Source organism: Buteo buteo, chromosome Z (genome assembly GCF_964188355.1).
Source record: "Buteo buteo chromosome Z, bButBut1.hap1.1, whole genome shotgun sequence".
Taxonomy (NCBI): Eukaryota; Metazoa; Chordata; class Aves; order Accipitriformes; family Accipitridae; genus Buteo; species Buteo buteo.
In genome coordinates, this window is record NC_134204.1 from 17,487,362 (window position 1) to 17,510,918 (window position 23,557).

Here is a 23,557-nt window from a genome sequence, read left to right on the forward strand (position 1 = left end):
ATTTTCAGCGAACATCTTCTCACATGGTGGCCTAAAAATAGGCCAGCCATGAACTTTAAATAATGGCTCAGGAAGGGTATTAACCTCTTTCTCACTTTCTAAGTTTGTCTCATTGCTGTAAGTATCAATATTATGAAGAACATACCTGGTGTTAGAGAATGACAAAGCAAGCTACATACACCTCCATTACTGCTTCTCTACAGATGTCATTGCCTTTTAATTCCTTCCAAGGTCTGTATATATTAAGCCGTCCACACATAATATTGACAGCATTCTCTTCCTCTCAGGAGTGAATCTGTTTTGTGCCAGATGCTAAAAAGCACAAACTATTTAATTTCCAGCTGCTACTGATGGGAGACTTTCTAGTCTTGGTGAAATGTGGATGATTATGAAAACTCATATTTTCATAAACACACAAGTGTTTATACTATGTGTGGCAATGAGTGGTATAATGAGTAGCTAGATTTTTGTTTCAGGGACTGTGGGTGTCTGTACTAGCCACTGTATTTCCCAAATAATCTGTTACAAATCCCACAGCAAAATGCTCTCATCAGGTATATTTTTCAAATGATTCTCAGTAGTTCCACTCTTCTCTTACTTTTTTTTAATAGACACAGACCCATCTTTTCCTCCTGATTTTCAGTTTAGTACAAGGAAAAACTCCTCACTATGAAATAAATTTACTTTTAATACTTGTAAGTGACATTCATGAGAACACAGAAATAAATAATAGTTTTCAGTTGCACAGTTAACTAATGACTGCAATCCAGGCTAAAATGAGAACTGTTAATTACAAAGAATGTGGCTTTTCTTTAAAATATATATTACCACACAGGTATTTATTTTATGTACAAAAAAGTTTAGCCTTCTAGCAAGGCACCATCCATTGCTTCAAAGGTACTGTAGTGATCAGAGTGTTCAAACATGCAATGATCAGCTCATAAAACTTGCAACTGTATGTGCTTCAGGGCACCTTGTTAGTATTCTCTCAACCAACCACAGAGTTTTTGCTTTTAACAAATGAGGGAAAGAAAAATGGATTTATTCAGAAGAAAATTAACAAACATAGACTCCACAGAACAAGCTGGGAGATTAAAATCCTCTTAGGGGAACTCCTTGACGGTCAGTGTTCTACTCCTACCGAGGCTGGCTTAGGACCCAGTGCTACCACTGAGCAGGACTGTGTGAAGGTATCATGAAAGAGACAGAGACAACGGATAAAAAACATTGCCTTGAACTCAGCCCAGGAGCTACCGGGAAGTCTGTACCTGTACTCACAGTGTCAGACTCCACATTTTGCACCAGCTTTTAACTCCACTCATCTCTAACAATCTTGTATAAGAGTAGTTTAGTCCCAAGGGGAGGAAGACTCTTGTTAATCACTAAAAATATCAGACGCTAAGTTCCTTCAGTGTTAGACATTTATCTTTAAATTAAACAAGTGTAATTTAATACCTTGTACATCCATATCTATACTAAATTTCATTATCTATTTATAAGTAATTCCAAAATTTTTTTTTACAATTCCCATTTCCATTTAACCTCTTATATAAAGACTCTTCATCATAAGACATTACATTTTCAAAAGATTATTCTGCAACTGAGGAGGAGACCCCTAATTTTTCAGGTACTAATGTTGTCCCTCAAACAGGGTTCGTTTACATGGTGTGCAAGCCAATAACACATAGAGCCGAGGTATTTTCAGATTAATTTCATTGATGCACATGAATGGGTGCCTGTCTCAAGACAGCACACCTTTGTCTCAAAAATTCCCACATTTATGTACTTAAGTAATACATATTCATTGTTATTTCCCATAATGATTGGTTCTTTCTTCTCTCATGTAAATTTCAGCCTCTCATGTAAATTAGTGTGCAGACTCTGTCTTCTTCCTTCATTGTCCTCTTTTGAGTAGGTGGTATCATTTGAGTAGGCAGTCAATGAGTCAGTGGTCACGATCTCCCCCTGTAGGAATTACCTTTTACCTTCTTCTTACTCTGTCTTGGCAGTTCCAAGCTGTTCTTCAAGGTTTGTTGATCAGACCACAATCCATTATCCTTTCTGACATAAACATAAAACCCCACTGTCTAATAGTTAGTTCCTAAACCCTAAATCATGTCTAGTTATTGTTTCCCCACTTTAAATATGAAGTGATGGGAGCAGTATAGAGGACTTCAGCAGTTCCCTGCTTATTATACATATTAACTAATAACACTAAGTCTTTACAAAAAAAATTCAGTATTTCACTTTTGGCTTACCTGCAAGACAATTTTTGGAGAAAAGATTGTAAGTATTTGCTTATTGTGTTTGCTAGGTAACAGCAGAAGTCCAAAACTACACATTAGACAGACTTTTGTCCAGGTTTCAAAATAATGTACAATTTTTTTGTTCAAGTGGCACTAGGAAAAAAGCAAAATAATGATCTAGCGTTGCCATGATGTGCAGAGTTTAACTTGGATATCTCCCACAGCACTAATGAGATTTACCTTCTTAAATCACCAGTGTACCAACTGGAAATTAAGTTCATAAATGTGCATTCAGAACAGATTTTGTGCTCTGTTGTTTTTTGTTCTCCTTGTCTTTGCCTGTGAGATCACATGCTTTTAAAAGGCAACTCCAAATTTATGCTTGGGAAATGCTGTGTACCGTTCTGTACGCTGTTACTACCATAATCATAATGTGTAACTGAGTGCATAAAAACAGGCACATATTTATGCTTCTGCATCAGATGGTTCATGATGTATTTATCTCCTCTTGCTGGTGGTGAGTCACAACTCTAATCTTTATTTGTGGTGACTTTCATGGACACTGGCACACTTAAAGGGTGCCCACTCAACACAGAAACTTTTGTATTACATGCCCGCCCCCAGCACTATTACCAATTCCAAACAAATATGCTTCAAAATACTTTAGCCTGCTTCTGGATCTAGAATTTAAATTCCACAGTAAAAACTGAAGGAGAAGATGATCACTCTCACCATATCCAAGGATGAGATTTACAGGAAAGGGATGTGGGCACATCCATACTGTGTATCCCTGTCTTGCTTGCACAACATTTTCTACTGGGATCAGGGCAGCCTCCTGCCCTCTGCTTTCCCCCTTCCCCTTCCCACACTCCCCTTATGCAAGTGCCATGACTTTTTACTGCAGAAGCCCATGACAGGAAAATGGAGAGCCCTGGCAGGTACCAGATTGCTTTTCTGTAGCAAGATCCTGCATCTCCTAATCTTGAATTAAAACAAACCATGTAGTTTCCAACCCTGCATCAAGATTTTTCATTTATTTATTTTTCATTTATCGTCAATTATAGGGTACAAAGGTACCTGCGTTAACTTCTGCTGTTTTAACCTAATGGACTCACAGTCACAACTCAGGGATTTGGGCAAAAGATCATTCTGGTTTAGCTAAATAAACCAAAACTTTCCAAATCCTTCTAGAGAGGACACTAGCTAAGCCAAAGCAAGCACAATGTTAGAAGAATGTGTTTACATAAGGAGAACTAACTCAGAAGTCATCTGAAGTACTTTGTTATTATTTTTAACCTCCTAAAAATCAGCAATGCCATCTGTAATTGCAATAGCATATTCAGACCTAATAGGAATGAACATGCTGTGGTAAGCATTGTCCAATATCTAGTAACCTTTCCTGGCTTTAAGTAGAAAATGCATAAAGGGAAAAAAAAAAGTGCTTGACTCTTTAGATCCACTGCCCCTAGCACTACCTGGGTATCAGCCAGCTGAACAATTCTTCAGTCCATTAAAAACTGAGACATGACAGACACTTGGAAGCATGATCTCGGACTGAATAAGGCAATAGTGTGAAATGCTCCTCTGTGGGACAGCACTCCTGTTGCATTAGCTGCTGTTCTTACAGTGTTTAGTTTGCATCTAAATAGTCTGGTAGTTTTCTCAAACAACTTACCTTTCTATGAAAGACAACTACTGCACTAAGATTTGGGGATTTGATTTGGGTTATACTTGAAGAGCTCATGAAAGAACAGCCATGTCTGAAATATTTATTAAACAATTATGACACAGGAAATCTCGTAGGTGCAGTAACAAGACTGTTCAAAAATCATAACTACTGAGAACTGCTGGATTTACCAAAGCATGTCTCAGCTCAGGATGGAATTCCTAACAAAGCTTGTCAAACACAGAAGGGACTGTGATCAAAGTTTCTTGAAAATGTGCAACAGCAATGAAAGTGGTTGACAATTCAAAAGCTGTGTCTCAACTACAGCATGTACACTTGTGTATGTGCATACATTGAGGTGCAACACCCCCCCACCCCCCCACCCCCCCCCAGTTCAGGAGATCAAACTACATTGTCTTAGGTCTCAGGGAAACAGATTTGAGTGTGCACAGTTTGTTACCATGTCACACCCACTTGGGCAAAGCATCTTAAAACACAATAATCCAATGACCTGGTGATTGTCTGCTCATTTCCGACATTAAAATGGCCCATCTGTTACTATTTTTAATTTAAAATACTTAATTATAGTCCTTTGTAAGAGGTTTTCAAGGCTTTGCTTAAGCCTTGTATACTTAGACTATCATTTAGGCATGCCTACACAGATCTTCCAAAAATACCAATACATTTTTTCCCAAGCATTTGTCAAATAAATAATGCTGGGTATATCAGCATTTATTCTGCATGACTGACATGCTGCATAATTCATTCATGACTTCAGTACTCCAGAGTATGAACTAAAGTTATATTTCATCTATGCCTATGTGAAAAAAACCTTTAATGCACTAGATAAAGAGGTATTCACTCTCTCCATATAGCTATATAAAAAGATACTTAAATGAGTTCCAGTATTACTACATCTATAATTCTAATGCATTTTCCCTAGTTCCCCTCTTTAAGCTTCGTACCAAGGTTCACTGCATATAAAAATGCATAAAAGTACAGTGGATTACAAAGAAAGAATTACCTCTCTGTCTTCCATGAGCTATATTTATGGACGTAAGTTGTTATGGAAGCAAAATACTTGGAATGTCTAGTAACTTAATATTGACTCTGATGCTTTATTGTTTTTTAATAAACCCATTTGATTTTCTACCATTATTTTAATGTTTGATGGCCTGTATCCAAAAATCATAATGACTACACTATTAAAAAGGATTGAAGCTTACTATGGTCTAATCACACCACGTTTTGGCCTCATACTATTAACTCTGGAGATGTTTCATCCTTTGTGCATAGGATTATAGTATAGTCTAAATGAGAGTATAATGTTTTGTGATTCCTAAAGATAAATATTAAACAGAAGAAAAGATATTTATTAAAAAAGGATGTAAGTTTTAATTGGGAAAAGGAGAAGGTTAACAACTGGGAAAAAAATAGTGAGGTTACTAAATCAATAATTTTAAAATTGATTTTGAAAGGACCAAATAGTTTCTCTGAAAATATACTCAATTTGTCTACAGGTACCAAACTGATCTGGTTTTAGTCCTGTTTTCACTTAGATGTAATTGCTATTATCAATTATAAATCTAGTAATGGAGGTTTTCCATTATTTTGTTGTGACAGTACCTCCCTTACAAGAACTGTCACAAAATGCCACCCTTGATGCAACACTAAGCACTCTGCAGGATCTTTTTCAGAATCTTACACCTGACTCATTAGGCTGTAATAGGTACCATAATGTACTTACTTATATTCAGTATCCCTATGGGAACAACAAAGGCCAAGAACTTCACACAGTTCTGCTCAATTCCAGAAACAGCACTGTGTAAAGATGAAGAATCTTGTTAAAAAGAAACTAAAAGCAGCTTCTTATGGGCTGGTTGGAAATTACTGATGGAGAGCAATGTTAAGTGATACACCTGGACAAATACATAAAATAACGTATCCATTACCTCCTAGGAGTTAGCTCACAGTTACAATTTTTAAAAAGAAAACTCAATGGTTGGCAGTGATTAAAAAAGCAAATTAATGTTAGGAATTATTAGGAAAGGAATTATTCGTATTATTATAAAATCAGTATGCTACCTGCAGATCTGGTGCTCTCATCTCTAAAAGGCTGTAGTAGAGCCAGGAAAAAGTTTAGAGAATGGCAAGAAGGATGATCATGAGGGTGAGCTGGCTTCCATGCAAGAAAGAATTAAGTAGAATAGGTTTCTTTACCTTAAAAAATATACAGTTTAAGTATGTTATCATAGAAGTCTATAAAATCATAACTGGCATGTGGAGGGTGGGTAGGAATTGACTGTACTATCACTTTTGCTACAGGAATTAATGGCCATCAAACCGAAAAAACAGTAGGAGCCGGGTTCAGTCCCAAAATGCAGAAGTGGTTCCCCATGCAGCAGGGTACAGGTCTGTGCTCCTGGCCAAAGGATGTTGTGGTTGCAGAGAGAGCGTACATTGATTCAGCGGGAGTGTAAATAAGTAATTGGAAGAGATATGTATTAAGGATTACCCAGCAGACAAATCACATCAATCTCAGAGAAACCCTTGAACTGAAGATATTGGGAGTCTAGGAGAGTCATTAAGGGAAATACCGTACTTGCCCTGTTCTCATTCTTCTACGGTCATCCACCTACAGCCACTGCTGGTGAGGCTGGTGGCTTAGACAAATGCCAGAGCTAAGCCACTTTGACCTTTCTTACACTCTGTTCTTAAATGAAACTGCTTATGTATATGCCTTTAAACTTTTGTAATTCAGGTGTCCTTTTGGAATAGATTTCTCTTAGCTGTGGGGATTTTGGTTTTTTTTTTTGTGGGGGGTGGGGGTGTTTTTTTCCTTGTTGTCTGTACTATCTCCATTTCATGTCATGACAGTTTTAAAGACCACTTTTGGGACTAGGGCCTTCTGACGCCAAATGATGTTTAAGCATATAGGTGGCAAGAACTCTGAGTTAAAAAATGTAAACTTTAGAGAACTGCACAAGTATCCCCATCTGCTGAAGAACCAGAGATGATATCTATAGAGGGGAAACATGCTAATTGCTACTGATTGCTAATTACTACCTCAAGAAATGAGGGAGGGAGATAGTTAATTGCAAATGCTGTTAAAGGCAGAATTTATTTCACATGTCAACTGCTGTTTGAAGATATAGCCTTTTTTCTGAGTTAGTCGGCTGAGTTTTCTTTGCGGGGGGTGGTGGTGGTGGTGGTGGTGGTATGGTATGGTATGGTATGGTATGGTATGGTATGGTATGGTATGGTATGGTATGGTATGGTATGTGCAGAAAGAGCCTGATGGTTAGCTCAGACTTGCTGCAGAACTTGTATGGAGCTACAGATAGGTTTGATAAATCCAACCCTGCATGGCCTGGAAGAAGCAATTTAAAATCTTCCATCTCTACTGAAATTTTAACTGTCTGGAGTGTCCTGACTATCTGATTCTCAAGAAGGCTGGACAGTTATTATCAGATAAGTCTAACTGTGAAAAAGGGGATATGCCTTTCGGTAAGACTGAAATTTCTGAATTTAATGAAAAGAAACCTTTAATTCTTTGCTTTTATCAGAGAGCACCTTTCCTTATGAGCAGGTAGTAGCACACTGCATATGGCAATGCATGGTTAATTCAGTTTGAGTGCATAGAGCTGAGGATATCCAATTAACTACATTACCGCAGGACTAATATACCCAAATTGTGCAACTGACTTAACCGGGGAGAATATAAAGTTTTTAAGTCCCATTTTCTAATAAGTGTCTACCTTAGTTCCCAGTCATTGAAGGGACTCTATTAATTCAAGCTTAACCTTGAATGATACAGGTCAGCTACCAGTTGCTTTACTTAGCTATGAAGCACCTAGAGAGAGCCTTGTAAAATTTAAAAATGGTTAGGATTCTCTTTTTCCTTTTTTTTATGAAGCCTTAGTTAATTCCCCACAATAAACATGACTCTATTGCTGTTACCCAACGAAGTTAGCTACTCACACATATGCATCAAAACTTTTCTTAGCTTTTCATTATTTTAATCATCCAATCTACTAGGAATGTTCCATACACAATTTTCAGAAGCTCAGTAAAATTAACATCCATCCTTTTTTTATCAAAAACATCTTACCTCTACTATGAGCATATACAGCTTTATTAGTAGTATTTATCATGTAAGAATGAATTTTGCACTGATTTTTACTGCTAATTCTATGTCCTTTAGCTATTTTTAATGGTTGAATGATCATATTTATATAATGCATAATTACTTTTCTGCTAAAAAAGAGTGAGCCGAAATTTTAAAATATGGATCAAGAAAAGGTCATCACTCCTAAAGAGAGTCTAGCTGTAGCAAATTTCAGCTCATACAGTAAACGAATGTCTGAGAACAAGGAGAATTGAAAACACTGCACCCTTTTTTACAATATTTTATTATATTCATGCTATAATTATGTAGTAGTTTGTGTGTTTTGTTTTGTTCTGCTTACTGTAAGTGAGGAAATAATGGTTTCAGTTGAATGTCTTCATCAGAAGCTACTTTAATCAAGCTAAGTGTGCCCTGTGGAGATTCTGAATGTTTAATTCTTACCTTATGCTAAACTCAAAGTATAACAAAATGCAGGATTCATTAAAAACTTAAGAAATGCAGTAAATATTTATTGTTGAATGATGCGGCTAGGGTATCTATGCTACCACTTGGATGCTATAGCCTTGTCCGGTTATTGGCACGTAAGATGGAATATCTCGTCCAACATACAAACAATTGTGTTCTGCCTTTAAAAGGCTCTAATTTATCATCCATTAGTAACATCAAAAAGCCACTACCTGCACTACCAAACTGCACATACTGAAGTGGCAACTAAAACAGAATTTGAAACTGCTAAACTAAGCAAAAACCCAAGTAGCATTTTCAGGGCACACTGCATGAACTGTTGCCAGAATTTGGACAGATTTGTTGGGAAACCTGTTCTGGCATTGCCACTGTCCAGTTCTTACTTTCTTTTTTTTTTTTTTGGATCTTTTTCTGGAACAACTATGTTGTCATCAGGGCAGTGTGCAACTGATTGTAGCTGAGTAAATACATTTTTCTTATATAATACAGAGAACAAAGAAGACATATTAAGTACAGCATGATCATAGCAAAATCAGAAGCCACTCGTTCCATGAAATTCTGTTCTTACTCCATGTTTTTAGTGGCTCATTAATTTTTGAAATTTTCCATGCTTGGTCTCTCCCCAGAAGTGCTTTTTGGTTTTTATGCTTGACCAGATTTGCCTTGCTGCTCTTAAGCAATAAGAAAAAAGGAAGGAAAGGGGATAGAACTAGTAGAGGGAGGCTGAGAGCAAGGGAGGAAGCAAGGAGAGAAGGAGGAAAAGCTGGGTAATTAGTGTGCCATAACTGCAAATTGTTGTTAGTAAAAGAAGATTTTGCAATGGAAGGGTAGTAGACTTCATTTATGGAGAAATGCTTTCCTTAAAAGCAGAAATAGATGAAACTGTTTCTGATGTTAGTGACTGATGTGTCTGTACACACTTCTGTTCCTTTAGCAAAACAAAAGCTCCATACTGGTCAAGTTTCATGTGCTGACTGTCACTGTTCTCTAGGGATAATTCCCACACTTTTCCTGTCCTACATGATAGTTTTTTTATAGTACATTCTCCTCATGACATGTCAAAAGCTACCGAGGGGAGCCACAGGGTAAACTGGCAGAGGCAGTGTGGAAGCCAGAGCTCTCCACCTGCCCTCCAAAACACCTACAAATTCACCATGTAATGGAAGGACTCTGGCTACATTTATGTTAGGGAATTAATTGGCCCAGGCACTGAAATTCAGTCAGCTGTACTGTTAAATTGTTAGAACAATCATGGTTTGGCCTGATTTTGACTTGAACCATCTAGAAATGACCCAGCAATTTGGGGCACTGTTCACCGTTCCCAGCTGGCAGTTCGTAAGAATGGAGGCCACTATTGGACTTTGATAACACAGACATGGCAAAACTGTGCCAGCTGCCTTCAGAGCCCGTGAACGCACAATGCTTTTTTTCTTATAACTGTTTTAAATACGGAGCTTGATTGATTTTGGCAATGGATTGTATGACATGTTTTCCCTTCACAACAAAAAGCAGGATTCAATGATACAGAGAACACATCACAGACCTATGCTCTTCTCATGTGATGAATCTTGTTAAAAAAACCCCCAACCTTGACATATCTTTCCAAAAGTACAGATGTCATCCTGTGCTCTGTTGGGTGGGTTTATATATATATATATATATATATATACAAAAAGTAAAAAGTAAACTCCCTCTCTATATATGTACACACAGGCATATATTCAGCACCACTTGTCCCATAGCAGAGGATACTAAAAAGCATTACTTGATATCACTGAAAATTACACAGGTTTCATCACCTATCAGATTGCTCCTCCTTTACTGTTCCCTTTTCTTGTTTCTTTTCTCTTTTCCCTGTTTATGCTTTCTTCTCTAAATTATTCAACTTCATTCTTCTCTGTTTTTTTTTTTAATCTCCTTTCAGTAGAGGGTATCGGCCAACTGATAATACAAACATCCTTGAGTAGGTCAGGCATGAGCACCACCCAACAGAAGACAGTCAGATTTATATTCCCATTAAGCAGCTACCCCTATTACAACAAGATGAATGCTGCCTTCCTCCCACACAAGCACCTTGCTTCCAGACATGACATGACATGACATAAACCACCAAACTGGAATACAGACTAGTTTTAACAAAAGAGATTTTTAATGGCTTGTATATCATATTCCAGCTTCCCCATCTCAAGTAAAGATCATCTTAACCAATGATGCTACTTCACAGAATCAAACAAAGCAGTTCTCCCTTCACTGGTGGCTTTCAGTGGTTTCATCTGCACAGATCCGTGGTTAGCAAGTAGGGAGAGCAGAAAAAACCTTTCATCCAGGACTATTCTAGTCCAGTGCCTCTCTGTTCTAAAGAATGGCAGAAAACCATGAGTTTCTCTTAACAATTAACGATGGGGTTTTACTCTTTGACATCCTTGTGTGGCAGTAACTCTGACAGACTGGTTCAGAATAGAGTGTAAATCTGCTTATTTCTTTGTGTCGATCTAATACAAAATTCATTCTCCTGGTCATTCATTGACTAGGTCAAATATGATTAAATGTTACATAATAGAATCAGAAAGAGCATTTCAACACAGAAACAGCAAACACAGGAAACTTTTCTGTACCATGAAGAACTACTCAAATACTTTAATCTTACCTCCCTGAGGGGATCATTGAGCTCATTCAAAATGTTTTCTTCATCGAAGATCTTGCCTTGGTAGCGGTGCTCATAGTAATCATGGATCTTCTGGCGCATTTCAGCAGGTAACTTGTGGAATGACATGTACTGTTCCACTTGTTTGTACTGTCAGGACAATAAAAGGAAGAATCAGAAAAAAACCCCTACTTTTTTACTATCTAAAGGCACCTACAAAATGAAAATTTATTCATGTATCTACTTAAGCTTTACATATTTCATAAAGACAACATTTTATTCATATGTCAGAGAATCCTCACACAGATATTAGTTAATTTAGTATTACTCATGTGGCAGCACAACTAGAAATTACAGAAACTGTCTTTAGTGGTGATGCTAATATCCACATCAATATGTAAGTTTTAGTAGCCAAACCCTCACACTTGTCACACTTTGTTCCCTAAATTCCCAGCTATACAGAAGTTGTGAAAGTACATCAACACCATTTTTAGCTCATTCCATGCAGCAGACAGGGAAACTGTACACAGTGTCCATCTACGTCTCTAGTGCTGCATTCAGAGAGAGTTTAAGGTATGAAATTTCAGAAACTGGCTATGCTGTATTAATATGCAACATATTAATGTTGTGTATGCTTATAAAGTGACTGAAGAACAAAGTTAAAGTCTGTGGAAATAATGAAGTAGAAAGCATTCCTCAGGAGGAATGAAGAGAAAAGAGAAGTGAACTGGAAAAATAAGCATGACATCAGGAAATAGAAAGTGGGGGAAGAGAGAGATGCCAAGACCCAGGAGACTCAGAGGATCTCACTTCATTTACCTTGCGCATTTGGTTTCCTTGTTTCTACTAGTCCTCTGTCCTGTCTTCTGCTTTGTTTGCATCCCTTCTTCAGAAGCCTTTTTGGATAGCATAATTTTCAGAAAAGAAAGTCCCAAACTAACATACTCAGAGTTGTACTGTACTAAACTATGTGATACATCTCAGACCCACAAAATGGAGAAGTTGCCTGTACCACAAATGGACAAGTACCACCTGACCAAGACTTTTGCCCCTCAGAACTCCCCTCCTTGTCTCAGTTGAAGAGGATAAAACCCCTCCCAGGCTTATAAGTGAGTTAAAACTTGGCAGAAACTTGGTTTACTTCTGTAAAGAGTCTTCATTTAATTTTTTTATTCATTTTTTCATGCTTAATTAGGCAATTTTAACTGTTTTCAGTGAAAAAGCCAATGAAGTCTTAATTAGGATCAGCATCTCTGTAGAGCAATTACATGAATTTATAATGTACATGCACTCCTTACGAACTGCAGCACGTATCCTTTAACTTGTATAACTGAAGGCTGCTCCATCCTCTGGAACTGAAATTAGTTTTTGCTTTGCAAAGCAGCATAAGATTAGATGAGGCCATGTGTACAACATGTATTCCACAAATAAGAGGAAAGTAATTTTGCATGGGACTATTTAACAATGAATGATGAATACGTAAGTCTGATTTAACCTCTGTACAGCTATTTTGCACCTCTGAAGCAAGAATTCTTCACCCCCATCCTTTAGAAGCGAGATTTAAATTTGCATGCTCATCATCAGTTTCTGTTCTGATACGGAGAAATCATTCCATACATTGTGGGTTTGAATCAGAGTTGTGGGTCACCAGAAGACAGACATGCTCTAGCATAAACAAATTATTGCTTCTAAAATTACCCTACTAATCAGTCGCAGCTAATCTATGCACAGATTTACTTAGAGGGAAAGGACATGAGATTGCCCAGTGCTCCACATACCTCACCAAGGTGGCCACATAGCCCTAGCTGCTGTGCAGTGCTCCAGCTTTTCTGCAGCAAAGCCTAGGAGAAGATGCACTGCGCAATGTCCCCTCCGTGTCTGTGTCCAGCCCTCCATTGCTGTGGCCCCGTGTAAGGATACGTAACGTGTGTCGTGTTGTAGTACACATGGGCAGGGAAGGGACTTCACTGTGCTCCCTAGCACAGGGGCTGCACCCCTCTACCTAATCTTATTTGCATACAAATGTGCTTGAGCAACACTAATGAGGAGTAATCCTTGTTAATAAAAAATAGACATTCACTGAGATGTATATTGTAGGAGAGCTGCAAAGGACTTTTATACCAGAATGACCTTGAATAAGAGAACATTCAAGCTAAAAGCAATTTGCTTTGCCAGCAATTTACACTGCTCCCTTTCATTAGTGCTGTTATTTGAATAGGTGCTTTCTCCCGCACACCCGAGTTCTTTTCTATACCAGGGTTTATGCTTACACATGAGAATTTTAGGGAAACAGAAAAAATAAAACTAGTAGGAAGGTAGTGCTTATCACTGGTGTATCTTAAAATGTTTCCAAATTAGTAACACACAGAATAATAGGGACAGCTGCATATTAGCAACATTTTCTTTAAAAAATCTACAAGAAGGAAGTTAAAAGTCTCTCACAATTCCAAGAAATATTTAACTATCTAAAATACTATCAAGGTCTCTTCCTATGTCAAATTATCTGACCCTGTGAGTGTACAGTATACTATCACTATCACCCTGTAATAAATCTTTTTGTAATCTTTCTCGGTGTTATTTTCACTCATATTCTGTAACATTCACGCTACTACTGCTCCCTTCTTGACATTCTGTCATAGCATTCACATGAAGTGTTCCCTCAAAACTTCTAACACTCTTTTCTTCAGCAACTGATATCTTCCACTAACTCAGTCCAAGTAATGATTGCTGGTTTATTTCTCAGAAAAGCAAGTTCATTTTTTCAGCGTGCTATATGTTATGTCACTGTGATGCGTCACATGCCAGTTGCAAAAAACTGTGCTAAAATGAAGATGCAAAGAGAGCAAAATTAATATGGTCTTGCTCATTTTGTGTAATAAAACACTAATTTTTCCAAGTTAGTTCTGAAGAATATTTTCTCTATGGGCATCACAGATATCAATAATGGTTAGAAATGGAGATGTTTTTCACTTTTAAATAATTATAATGAATTTTGTTGGGTTTTTTTACTCATGAAAAAAATGCAAACAAAGAGAAATGAACTATTTTCTGGGGAAAAAAAAAAATGTCAAAAAGGTTTAAAAATTCTCATTAGCACCATGAATCCCTTGAGTAAAAAATGAAAATTCAGTAGCTTCTTCCCCTGATTTTTCTAAGTGTGATTTTACATATGAAGTTAATAAAATTGTCAGTGAAGTTAAATTTTGTCAAAACTTTTTATTTTAATCATATTTAAAAGAGCTGTAACTGATCCTGAGTCATCCATCAGACCTGACACTTGAACCTGCATCTTTATATGAGTGGAATAATTTCTCTCTGACTCTTCCCATTACACTGTATCCTGTATCTCTTCCCTTCCAGGTTGAAAATTTTGGTTTGCATGGGTTTTTTTGTTTTGGTTTGGTTTTAGGCATTTGTTTGTTTGTTGTTTTCTTGTTTGTTTTGCTTTATCCAGAAAAGAGATGGCTTAAGTCCACATTCACTAAAGCACCTTTGGTGCTTACATCTGAGTGAAATAATTTTCAGAGCCACAACAAGTTCCCTCAAAACTGACTTTAATTTATTTTCCTTTTTTTTTTTTTTTTCCTTTTCTTATGCCACATGGGAAGCACCAGACTACATTCAAAATATAAATGACTGTGTTAAAACTCTGTTTTTAATTTCAAGTTGCCTTTCCATCCTTGCTCCTGCCTGACACAAGGAGCACTTCATTTTCCAGGGAGGACTGTTTAGTAAGGGACTCCATGCGTGCACATCTAAAGGGATGTCAGAGGCCTCTAAAAGCAACAGAAAACTTTGGGTTCTGAGGAGAGAAAGAGGCATCCAGGCTATTCATCAGAGCCTGTGCTGGATGAAGACATGGCAAGACAAAGGAAAGCTAAGATAAACGTTTTAAAATGAGAACATTGTTGTTTTGTCTAATGTTACTACACACAAGTGACTTTATTTCCATAAAACCCTAAACATGGTCCAGTTAACCTCAATATGTTTCCTGGTAATCAAATGCTTTCAGACTGCTTTAAAAAACTTTTTAATGCATACTGATATAGCTGACTGCAATTAAATAAAAAGATTGTCATCTTTTTTTCTTTCCCTGGATCAGCTGGCTTATACTCTGAAATATGGAGATCACAAGCCTTCTGATCCTACTTGATGCCATTTAAAATGCTTTTATTATTCATACAAATACTTATTTTTGTATCCTGCTGTGCCTCTATACTATCTACTCTGGTTTTGGCCTATACAAACCATATATTCTTTTTGCACTTTAATATTCCTATCTCTCAAATTCATTACATGTTGTCTTATATTTTCATAGAAGTAAACAGTATTTTTGAATGCTGATGCTGTTTTTCATACCTGCTACAACTATGTATTCCTGGTTTATTCAATATCTCACTGAATGGAAGAAATACTGTGTTGCTGACTGCTCCATGGCTATCTCTTTTTCAAGGTGAATATTCAATTGTTTGTCCTAAAATGAGTACGTATATTAATGTGATTTATATATTGCACTGCCATAATTTCAGTAATTTCTATCCCAGTGTTTTATATTCATCACTGAAATGAAAATACCCATAAATGCTACACAAATAAACAAATAAAATTGCTGAAATAGGTGAGAGCTAAGTCAATTACAAAGTTAGGTAGTATTTCACAGATTTTTACTGCAAAGCATGATCCAGTAATAACTGCTTCTTGTTGTTTCAGCCATAATCTTACTCATGGGCTCCTTGTATGTAGCAAAATTCTGCTACTATGTTCCTCCAGCAAAAGGTGAGTAGTACGACACTGATCACATGAGGTCCTTAGTAGAGTTGGTTAGGAAACTACAGTTATCCTTAAAAAAAAGAGGAATGGAAAAAGACAAAGGAGAGGAGTGAGGTCTTTTTCATAATAATTTGCCACTGAAGCAGGGAAAATATTTTAAAAATAAGACAGTAGACCAATACAGGCAATATCCCAATGAAACCAGTAAAATGGAAACCTGAATGTTGATCTCTCACAAGATATTTTAGTACATAAGTTGAGCCTACCAGGTCCTTTCCTCATAATATTTCATAACAATCAAATTGCCTTTTTTAGCTTAAAAAATTCTGAGATCCTAATAATCTTTACAGCTTAACATTCAGTCCTTGATACAATAAACCATATAAACATGAAATACATGAAAAGTATCAGTTAAAAACTATGAAACTAATGACATTCTCTTACTGTACCTGGACCTGGACCTGGTCACACCCAAACTACCTGAATACAACAAGTGCCAATGTCAGATTCTTCCAAAATGTCAGCACTCAACTACATTGATAACTGACTAGCTTTTTTAAAATGACCTAGGTCCCTGCACCGCCACTTGAAAATCCAGCTTGAACGATATGCTTTTTGCACTTCGTACAATGATTTTGACCTTGGCAACAGAGACTCACTTCTATGAAAGCTCCCCCCAAAAAACTGTAAGCATCTGTAAAAATGTTTATGTTCAGGTTCTCTTTCTTTTTACCACAAGTGTAATCCTGACCCTTAAAGTACAGTAATAAAATATTTTAATTGTGTTTTTAACATACTGTACAAGATGTTAATATAAAATGAATCACATGTAGACAGGCTAGGAAAAAAAGAGGAAGTAGCACTTTATTGGAGGTTTATATCCCGTCAAAGCCACAGCCTTATGAATACAAACTTTTCAATGTGATGTAAAAAAAAAAATCCTATTTACTGATTACAAATGTAAAAAGAAAGCAGCAATAATTTGTAAAATCCTTCTGCTGAATTAAGGAAGTTCAGTCCCACAATTTAAATGCAATAAACTCATCAGTATTCTTAAAATGGTTTGAAATTGCTTGCCTGCCATGTATAAAATAAGAATCTAAGCAGCATTGCAATATGCAAATTTAACTCACTGAGAAGGAGCAGAAAGGTGAGAGGAGGCAATTTGATCAAGATTGAAGCCTTTCTAAATAATGAACATCAAGCAAAGAACCATCAAAATTCTGCATGGTTTCTAAACTACATTAGGAAAAATAGGTCCCCTGAGTTATTCAATTTATTCCCTTGATATTGCAAAACCTCAGATCACATAACTCCTTATAAACAAATCAAGCCATCTCAAACCCAGACTTTTTCTCTCCATCAATCCTTTAAGAATATTGTTTCAAGAAGCTCAATGGTCTTCTATATAGTTCTGAACCTTATTTAAAATTTCAATCTAAATGTAAGCAGATGCAGTTTAAATCAATTAATGCTTAGTACAAAATTATCTAGCAGCTTCAAAAGCTTGTGTTCCTTGGTATTTCTCTCTGGAGTGCTTATAGATGGCAATCATGTCTCTTCTCAGCCTCATGCAAGTACTCTATTCTACTTTTTGTTCAGAAGACGGCATACTGGCCTTCATCTTTTTCATCCATTCTGACTTCAGTTCAACTTTCTCCAACTGCAATTACTAGAACTGTACATAATATTTTAGAGAAAGTGTCATTAATTCATAATTCATACTACTATTACTTTCCCATCTAGTGGAAAAGCAAGATGCATTGAAATGGTTGTTTTCAGTCATTCTATGAGCAGCTTCATCACTCAGATTCCTCATTTTCTCCTTGCCACTTGCAATCGCTGGGCTCCTCATCCTCCAGTTTAGAGCATCAGCTTGTACTAGTACGTGAGTCCTTTGATTTTTAAATTCTGAATTTCATCTTATTACTTCACCTCTCAAAACTCAACTCAATCTTTCTATAAAGTATCTTGATCTTTCTATAATATTAGCATCTGAAGCCTTATACCACCCTAAGGTTCATATCATCATTGAACTCATCAGCACACTCCTGAAGGTATTATGCAAGCCTAGTGACAGTATCATGCCTTTAGGTATTTTTCTACTCGGCTTGTTCCAGCTTGATATCTGGAAAACCTGCAATGGGCCCATGACCAAACTGGGGGAAGGACTGGCAGCAGTACATGTGAAAGCAAAGAAAACTGCTGTCTTACACTAGCTTTGCTTGTGAGAGCAGGAGGAGGTCTACATACCCTAAAGAAAATCAGTTTTGTGTATATGACACGTTATGGTCTACATAGAAGTTGTTACATAGAACAGATCCCAGAAACTCCTTATACATCCCAATACTTAAATGATTTTCATATTTGTAAATTTTCATCTATGGCTACTTTCAAAAAATCAAGAAAATCAAAAGGCAGCAAATTTGACTATCACCAAAATTGGACTTTGAACAGAAACTTTTGGAATTATAAAATTAAGACTGCTGTCTTTCTGTGCTAAATAGTCTTGAAAAATGTGAACTGACAAAAAAGAATGGAAAGCTTTTAGTGTGATGCCTTAGTTCAGCTTTCTAAAAGTCAAGTGTATAATTTAAACCAGTTACCCTGACTGTCTTTCTCATAACCAGAGAGAGATATAACAAGGGGCAATTAATCTCATTCTAAAATTCATGTCTCGCATACATGGCATAAACTCACCTTTGCCATCCTTCTCTCTCTCTCTCCATTGACCCTAGGGGAGGTCTAAGTGACTATCACTGACAAATTAGCTAAACATCAACTGTAACCATGTATTTTAAAATAATGATTTATTTAAAGATTCTAAAATATGAACCTTTCTATTGTGATACACATATATATACAGCATCCGATCCAATAGGAAAATACTAAAGGATTACTTTCAAGTTCATTCACCCTTATAACTGTGCTTCTAAAATTTTAGACTTAAAGGAAGAAATTTAATAAATTTAGTTTTCAAAAGAAGAAAGTGAATGCTATAGGGAAACACTGATGAATCTTTAGTTATCAAATGCCAAGAGAGGTTTTTATATTTGTGTTTCAGACTTATGGAAAAAAGCAGATGGGTCCTCTACATTGGAAGTGCAATAAATGAGGTTCTATCTGATTAAAAGGGAAAGGCAGTTAGTATACCAACACATCACTAAATAACAACTGACAAAATGCACTGAACTACAAAACGGTCTGATGTATAAAGGATTTAATTCTAATAAAGCAACATAATTATAAAATTTCTCCCCTGACTAACTTTTTAGTAGTGACTAGGCACATGATTCAGGTGACTGTCAGTTATCTTACCTGGCAGAGCATATAGCATTTCAAAAACCAGTTCATCTTAATAGGTTTTCAAGTAAGTGTTGAATAAAAAGGCAGAGTCCCAATATTTTCATATGGTCCAAATAGCTTTTTCTTGGTAGAGCATTTCTATAAACACACAGCTTACAATGTTATGAAACAATCTTCCAGTATTTTTTAATCCCTGTGAAAGTTCATTGGGTTTACACCTCAGGGGTTGAAATGTAATTCCTGCACTTCCCACAAAATATAAGCAGGTATCATTGATGTCAAAATCATTTTTCTCTGTGCTATTGTGCTGTTAAGGTCTTGAAAGGAGCTGAAGGAAACAAGGAGCTTTGTCTCTCCTCTTGTCCTTCACTTTGCTGGGCACAAGATTTTATTTTCTACCTACAGATTTTTATTTTTTTTTTTTTCTTTTTCAGTGAAGAAAAGAGTGAAAAACTTTCTGATGTAGTTCGGGGCAGGGGGCAGGGGAGAGAGGGAATTGTTTCAAAGCATCTAAACATTGACATTAATTTGCTTATTCATGGAGTTCTAGGCCCCTCACTTCTATGCAGGAGGTACCAGACAGACGACATTGCAGGAAAAGAGGGGAGGTTCAACAGGGATCCTGAGATACAGAACACAAGGGATGCCATTTGCAATGGTTGTTTAAGCAAATACAGTTTAACATGGAAGCTATCCAAAACAAAATGTAAAATGTTTTAAGCTAAAACAAAATTGTGTATTTTGGGGGTTTTTTTTTGTTTGTTTCATTGATTTTGGTGCTGTTTATTTTTTAAAAAGGAAAATGGATATAATTTTCTTGGAGTGTGGAAAGGTTAATGGTTTTGGTGGAAAATTTTGCTTTGTGGAAAGTGTGTTTGGTATTAGAAATATCCACTTCCCCCTCAAGCAGTGCTAATACATAGCTCTGGAGGTAACAAAAGCTGTATGGACATGGACAGAACTGAACGATGATCACACATTTGCAACGAACTGCAGCTGGGTAGAGGCTTTGCCACATTAACTACACGAGAGGTTTTATTGCCTCTTTCTCAAAATTATTCAAATGCCTAAGTGGACTTGGAAAGCAAATAATCATGGAATTACACAAACTGTTAACTATGCAGGAAACTTCAATTCCTGGTTAAAAATGAAACCTATCAAAATAACATTCTGGTTTACAATTCACAAAAGTAACTGTAATGTCTACTATGCTTAAATTTATTATACAACTGAATGTTGACTTATCACTCAAAGTACATTGAAGAGGGAATGTAAAAAATGCGAACTGAAGTTTCGTCTGACCAAAAATTCACAGCAATTAATTTTTAAGCAATATATTATTTCATTTGTTGAGATTTCATTCTGCAGCAGAAGGATAACTGCAAGTGCAATGAATGAGTACTGAAAGAATATGAAGGGGAACAGTTTTTCGCCTTCTGAAAAAAGAGTAACATCACTTTTTAAAAACAATCTTTCAGCAAAATATACTTTTTAAGATTAAAGGGATAAGATTTGCAAAATTCTGTGCAAAGACCACAAAATGAAAATACATTCCATTTAAAGGTACTATTTTGAATGAAAACATTGAGTATTTTAGGCAGCCTCTTTGCTAAAACACTTTATAAGCTGTTTCAATTAAATTCCATATATTCTATTATGCAACACTATTAAAATAGTATGTACAAATTACATGTCGTCCCCCCCCACCAAAAAACAGAATGTGCAATTTCATATGGCACATTTCCCCCTTTTTATGATACCTATCTCCCTCTCATAGGAAGCAATAAATTAATTTGCTTTTTTTCACTCAGTCATTTGAGAAATTAGATAATAGATTGTTTACAAGCTTTTAAAATGATCTCTTAACCCAATATTCAATAGTTCCAACTCACTAGCTGAGCTGCGTGGTTGTATGTCTAGATATCACATGATATTGCTTCTGTTTGCTGAATGAATAATCTAATTTGTATAAATAAAAATAATGTCTGAAAAAAGTCCCTGAGGCTCAATTCTCCCAGGAAGAATTTGAATAACATCAGATAATCATAGACAGCAGGCTACATTTTTCTTCCTTTTGCAAGAACTTCCAGTCTAACTTTGTAAGTGGCTTCTATGTTAAAATAATAATAAAAGACATTAAGTTACAGATTAGTGGGAAAGGAATGAGAAGAATTGCATAGCTTATATTTATTAATGGCTATTTAACAGATTTTCAATTCAAATTTCTCTTGCCACATTTATTCCAAGTACCCTGTATTTTTCTCTTCTTTAACTCCTTAGCGTGTCACCAGCTGCAAGCATTACTCCTGACACACAGTGGTGTAAATGAGGTAAAACCAGTATTCCTGCTTCCAAAAGATGGGGAACCCCTATTTTTGGCCCAGCCATTGTTTGACTGTGGGAGTCTGGGCAGGGCATGTAGGTACTCCAGGATACTGTCATATGCATCTTTTCCATCTCAGACTGCAAACAGTGCCATTTAATGAACTTGTCAGCTGGGTGATAAAAGGTCTCTGAAGTTATTATCTCTTCTCTGCAGTTGTCAGTCATACAATCCGTTCACCAACTGTTTGTGTGCCTTGATTCACAGTTACAGAACCAAACAATAATATAGTTGGTCTGCTGCTCTGTATTAGCTGCGTTGATGCCCCCTGCCTGGAGCTTCAGCTACCAGCAGCTACAACAGAGTGGAGAACATGATCACTGATCAGCCCTCTTCTACAGTAAGGGAATCCTACCTCACTAATGAGTATTCCTCATTATTGCAAAGCCCTCATGTTATGCAAACACAGCACAGGTCTAAGCTTTTACCTAGTGCCCTTAGTTGACAACCTTAATGGTTTTTAGATTACCAGAGGACAGAAAGGAGAGAAATGTCAAAAACACCTTCCCAAGCTATAAAGAATTCTGGATAAATATTCCTAAAGTATTTAAGCTCAACTTCTGTTCAGTCTCACTTAATATTTAAAAGCATTTTCTTCAGTAGCTGCTACTATGTATTTGATATTTGCAGCACTCATTCTCTTCCATACGACAACAGGGTTTTTTACCTGTACAGGAGTGGACTCATTGCTTCTGTCCCAATATTAAAAATAATCTCTTTAGGCTCCTGCTCCATACTCACTGGAGGGCTGCAGCTGGTTTCCATGTGCTTGGCCAAAGGGGACTCTTGTCCTCCACTGGAAATTCAACCAGGAGTCAAGAAACATTGCTGCACCCCTTGCAAGGGTTACTGTATGTCTGGTGTTTGTGCAGTTCATCCTTTTAAAATCCTTCTCATCCTAGCTTTGACTGGGATTATTAGGAAAAGAAAGAAAGGTTTTGCATGCTGAAATATCTCCATGTTTCAAATGGGGACAAGACTCAAATCCCTGTCCCTCTCTTGTACGTGTTCCCCCAAACACATTGGAAAAAGGAATGACTTCCATTTCACAAACACCTCTCATTTATGCATAGTCCTCTGGTCTACAATGGCAGGTTATTTAATGAGCCAGCTGAACTTTTGATCTGACTGTTGAGGCACCAAAGGACAATCTCTAACCAAGTATTTGGTCAAACTTGAAGTTAGCGCTAGCCTTAACATTTACTTATAGGATGATTATCTGTGATGACAACCGTATATACCAAAAATGAGTAAGCACATCTCAAATGACCAGAGATCTGGTTGTGTTCAGAAAAGACACCAAACAGTGAACCTGCCAATCAACCATTTGGTTATCTTATTTCAGTAGCGGCAAAGTAGTAAAGTAGTAAGCTCACCCGTCCGTCCCACAGTCGTTGAATGGCTGAACTCACTATGAATCCAGGGATATTTCTACAATCTGCTTTCTTCACTGCTACTCTGCTTAGCATACAGGGATTTTCACAGAAGGAAAAAAACTAGTTTATAATCAACCATAGATCAAAATAAAAAGTAAGTTTCCTGCTGACTGGTATGACAGGTTCACTTTTATAGTTCTTTATCATGAGATGGAACTGAAGTGATTTGTTTAGCCTAAAAACTATTGTCTGTTTACTATCTATTTTTCACTAAGCACCTCCCAAAGAGCACTGTTGCTTCCAAGAATGCTTTAACCTGTCATTTTACTTACATGCAATAATTAAACATTTCCTTTCAATTGCCACAAAATACACAATCTCTTATTATGGTTCTTTTCAATTAGTGTAATTGAGACATCAAGTAAGATATGGAGAATTTTCTGAAAAGGATTTATTTTCTTAGTCTGTTCTTTATCTCATGCAAATTTGCTTTTTACTGTTTTAAAAAGGGGAGGGAAGGGAAGGAGCATGAAAACCAGGCTAGTTCCTCTCTTCACAGAGGCAATGACAGA

At 36.6% G+C, this 23,557-nt stretch overlaps 1 protein-coding gene across 1 annotated transcript in view; it reads right to left on the reverse strand.

Annotated features, from left to right (window-relative positions):
* HCN1 (hyperpolarization activated cyclic nucleotide gated potassium channel 1) overlaps positions 1-23,557 on the reverse strand; it is a 204,064-nt gene that overhangs the window by 34,014 nt on the left and 146,493 nt on the right. The window contains exon 5 of the mRNA XM_075019379.1: positions 11,154-11,300. Within this exon, the coding sequence (XP_074875480.1) occupies positions 11,154-11,300 (147 nt within the window). The remainder of the gene's footprint in view (positions 1-11,153; positions 11,301-23,557) is intronic.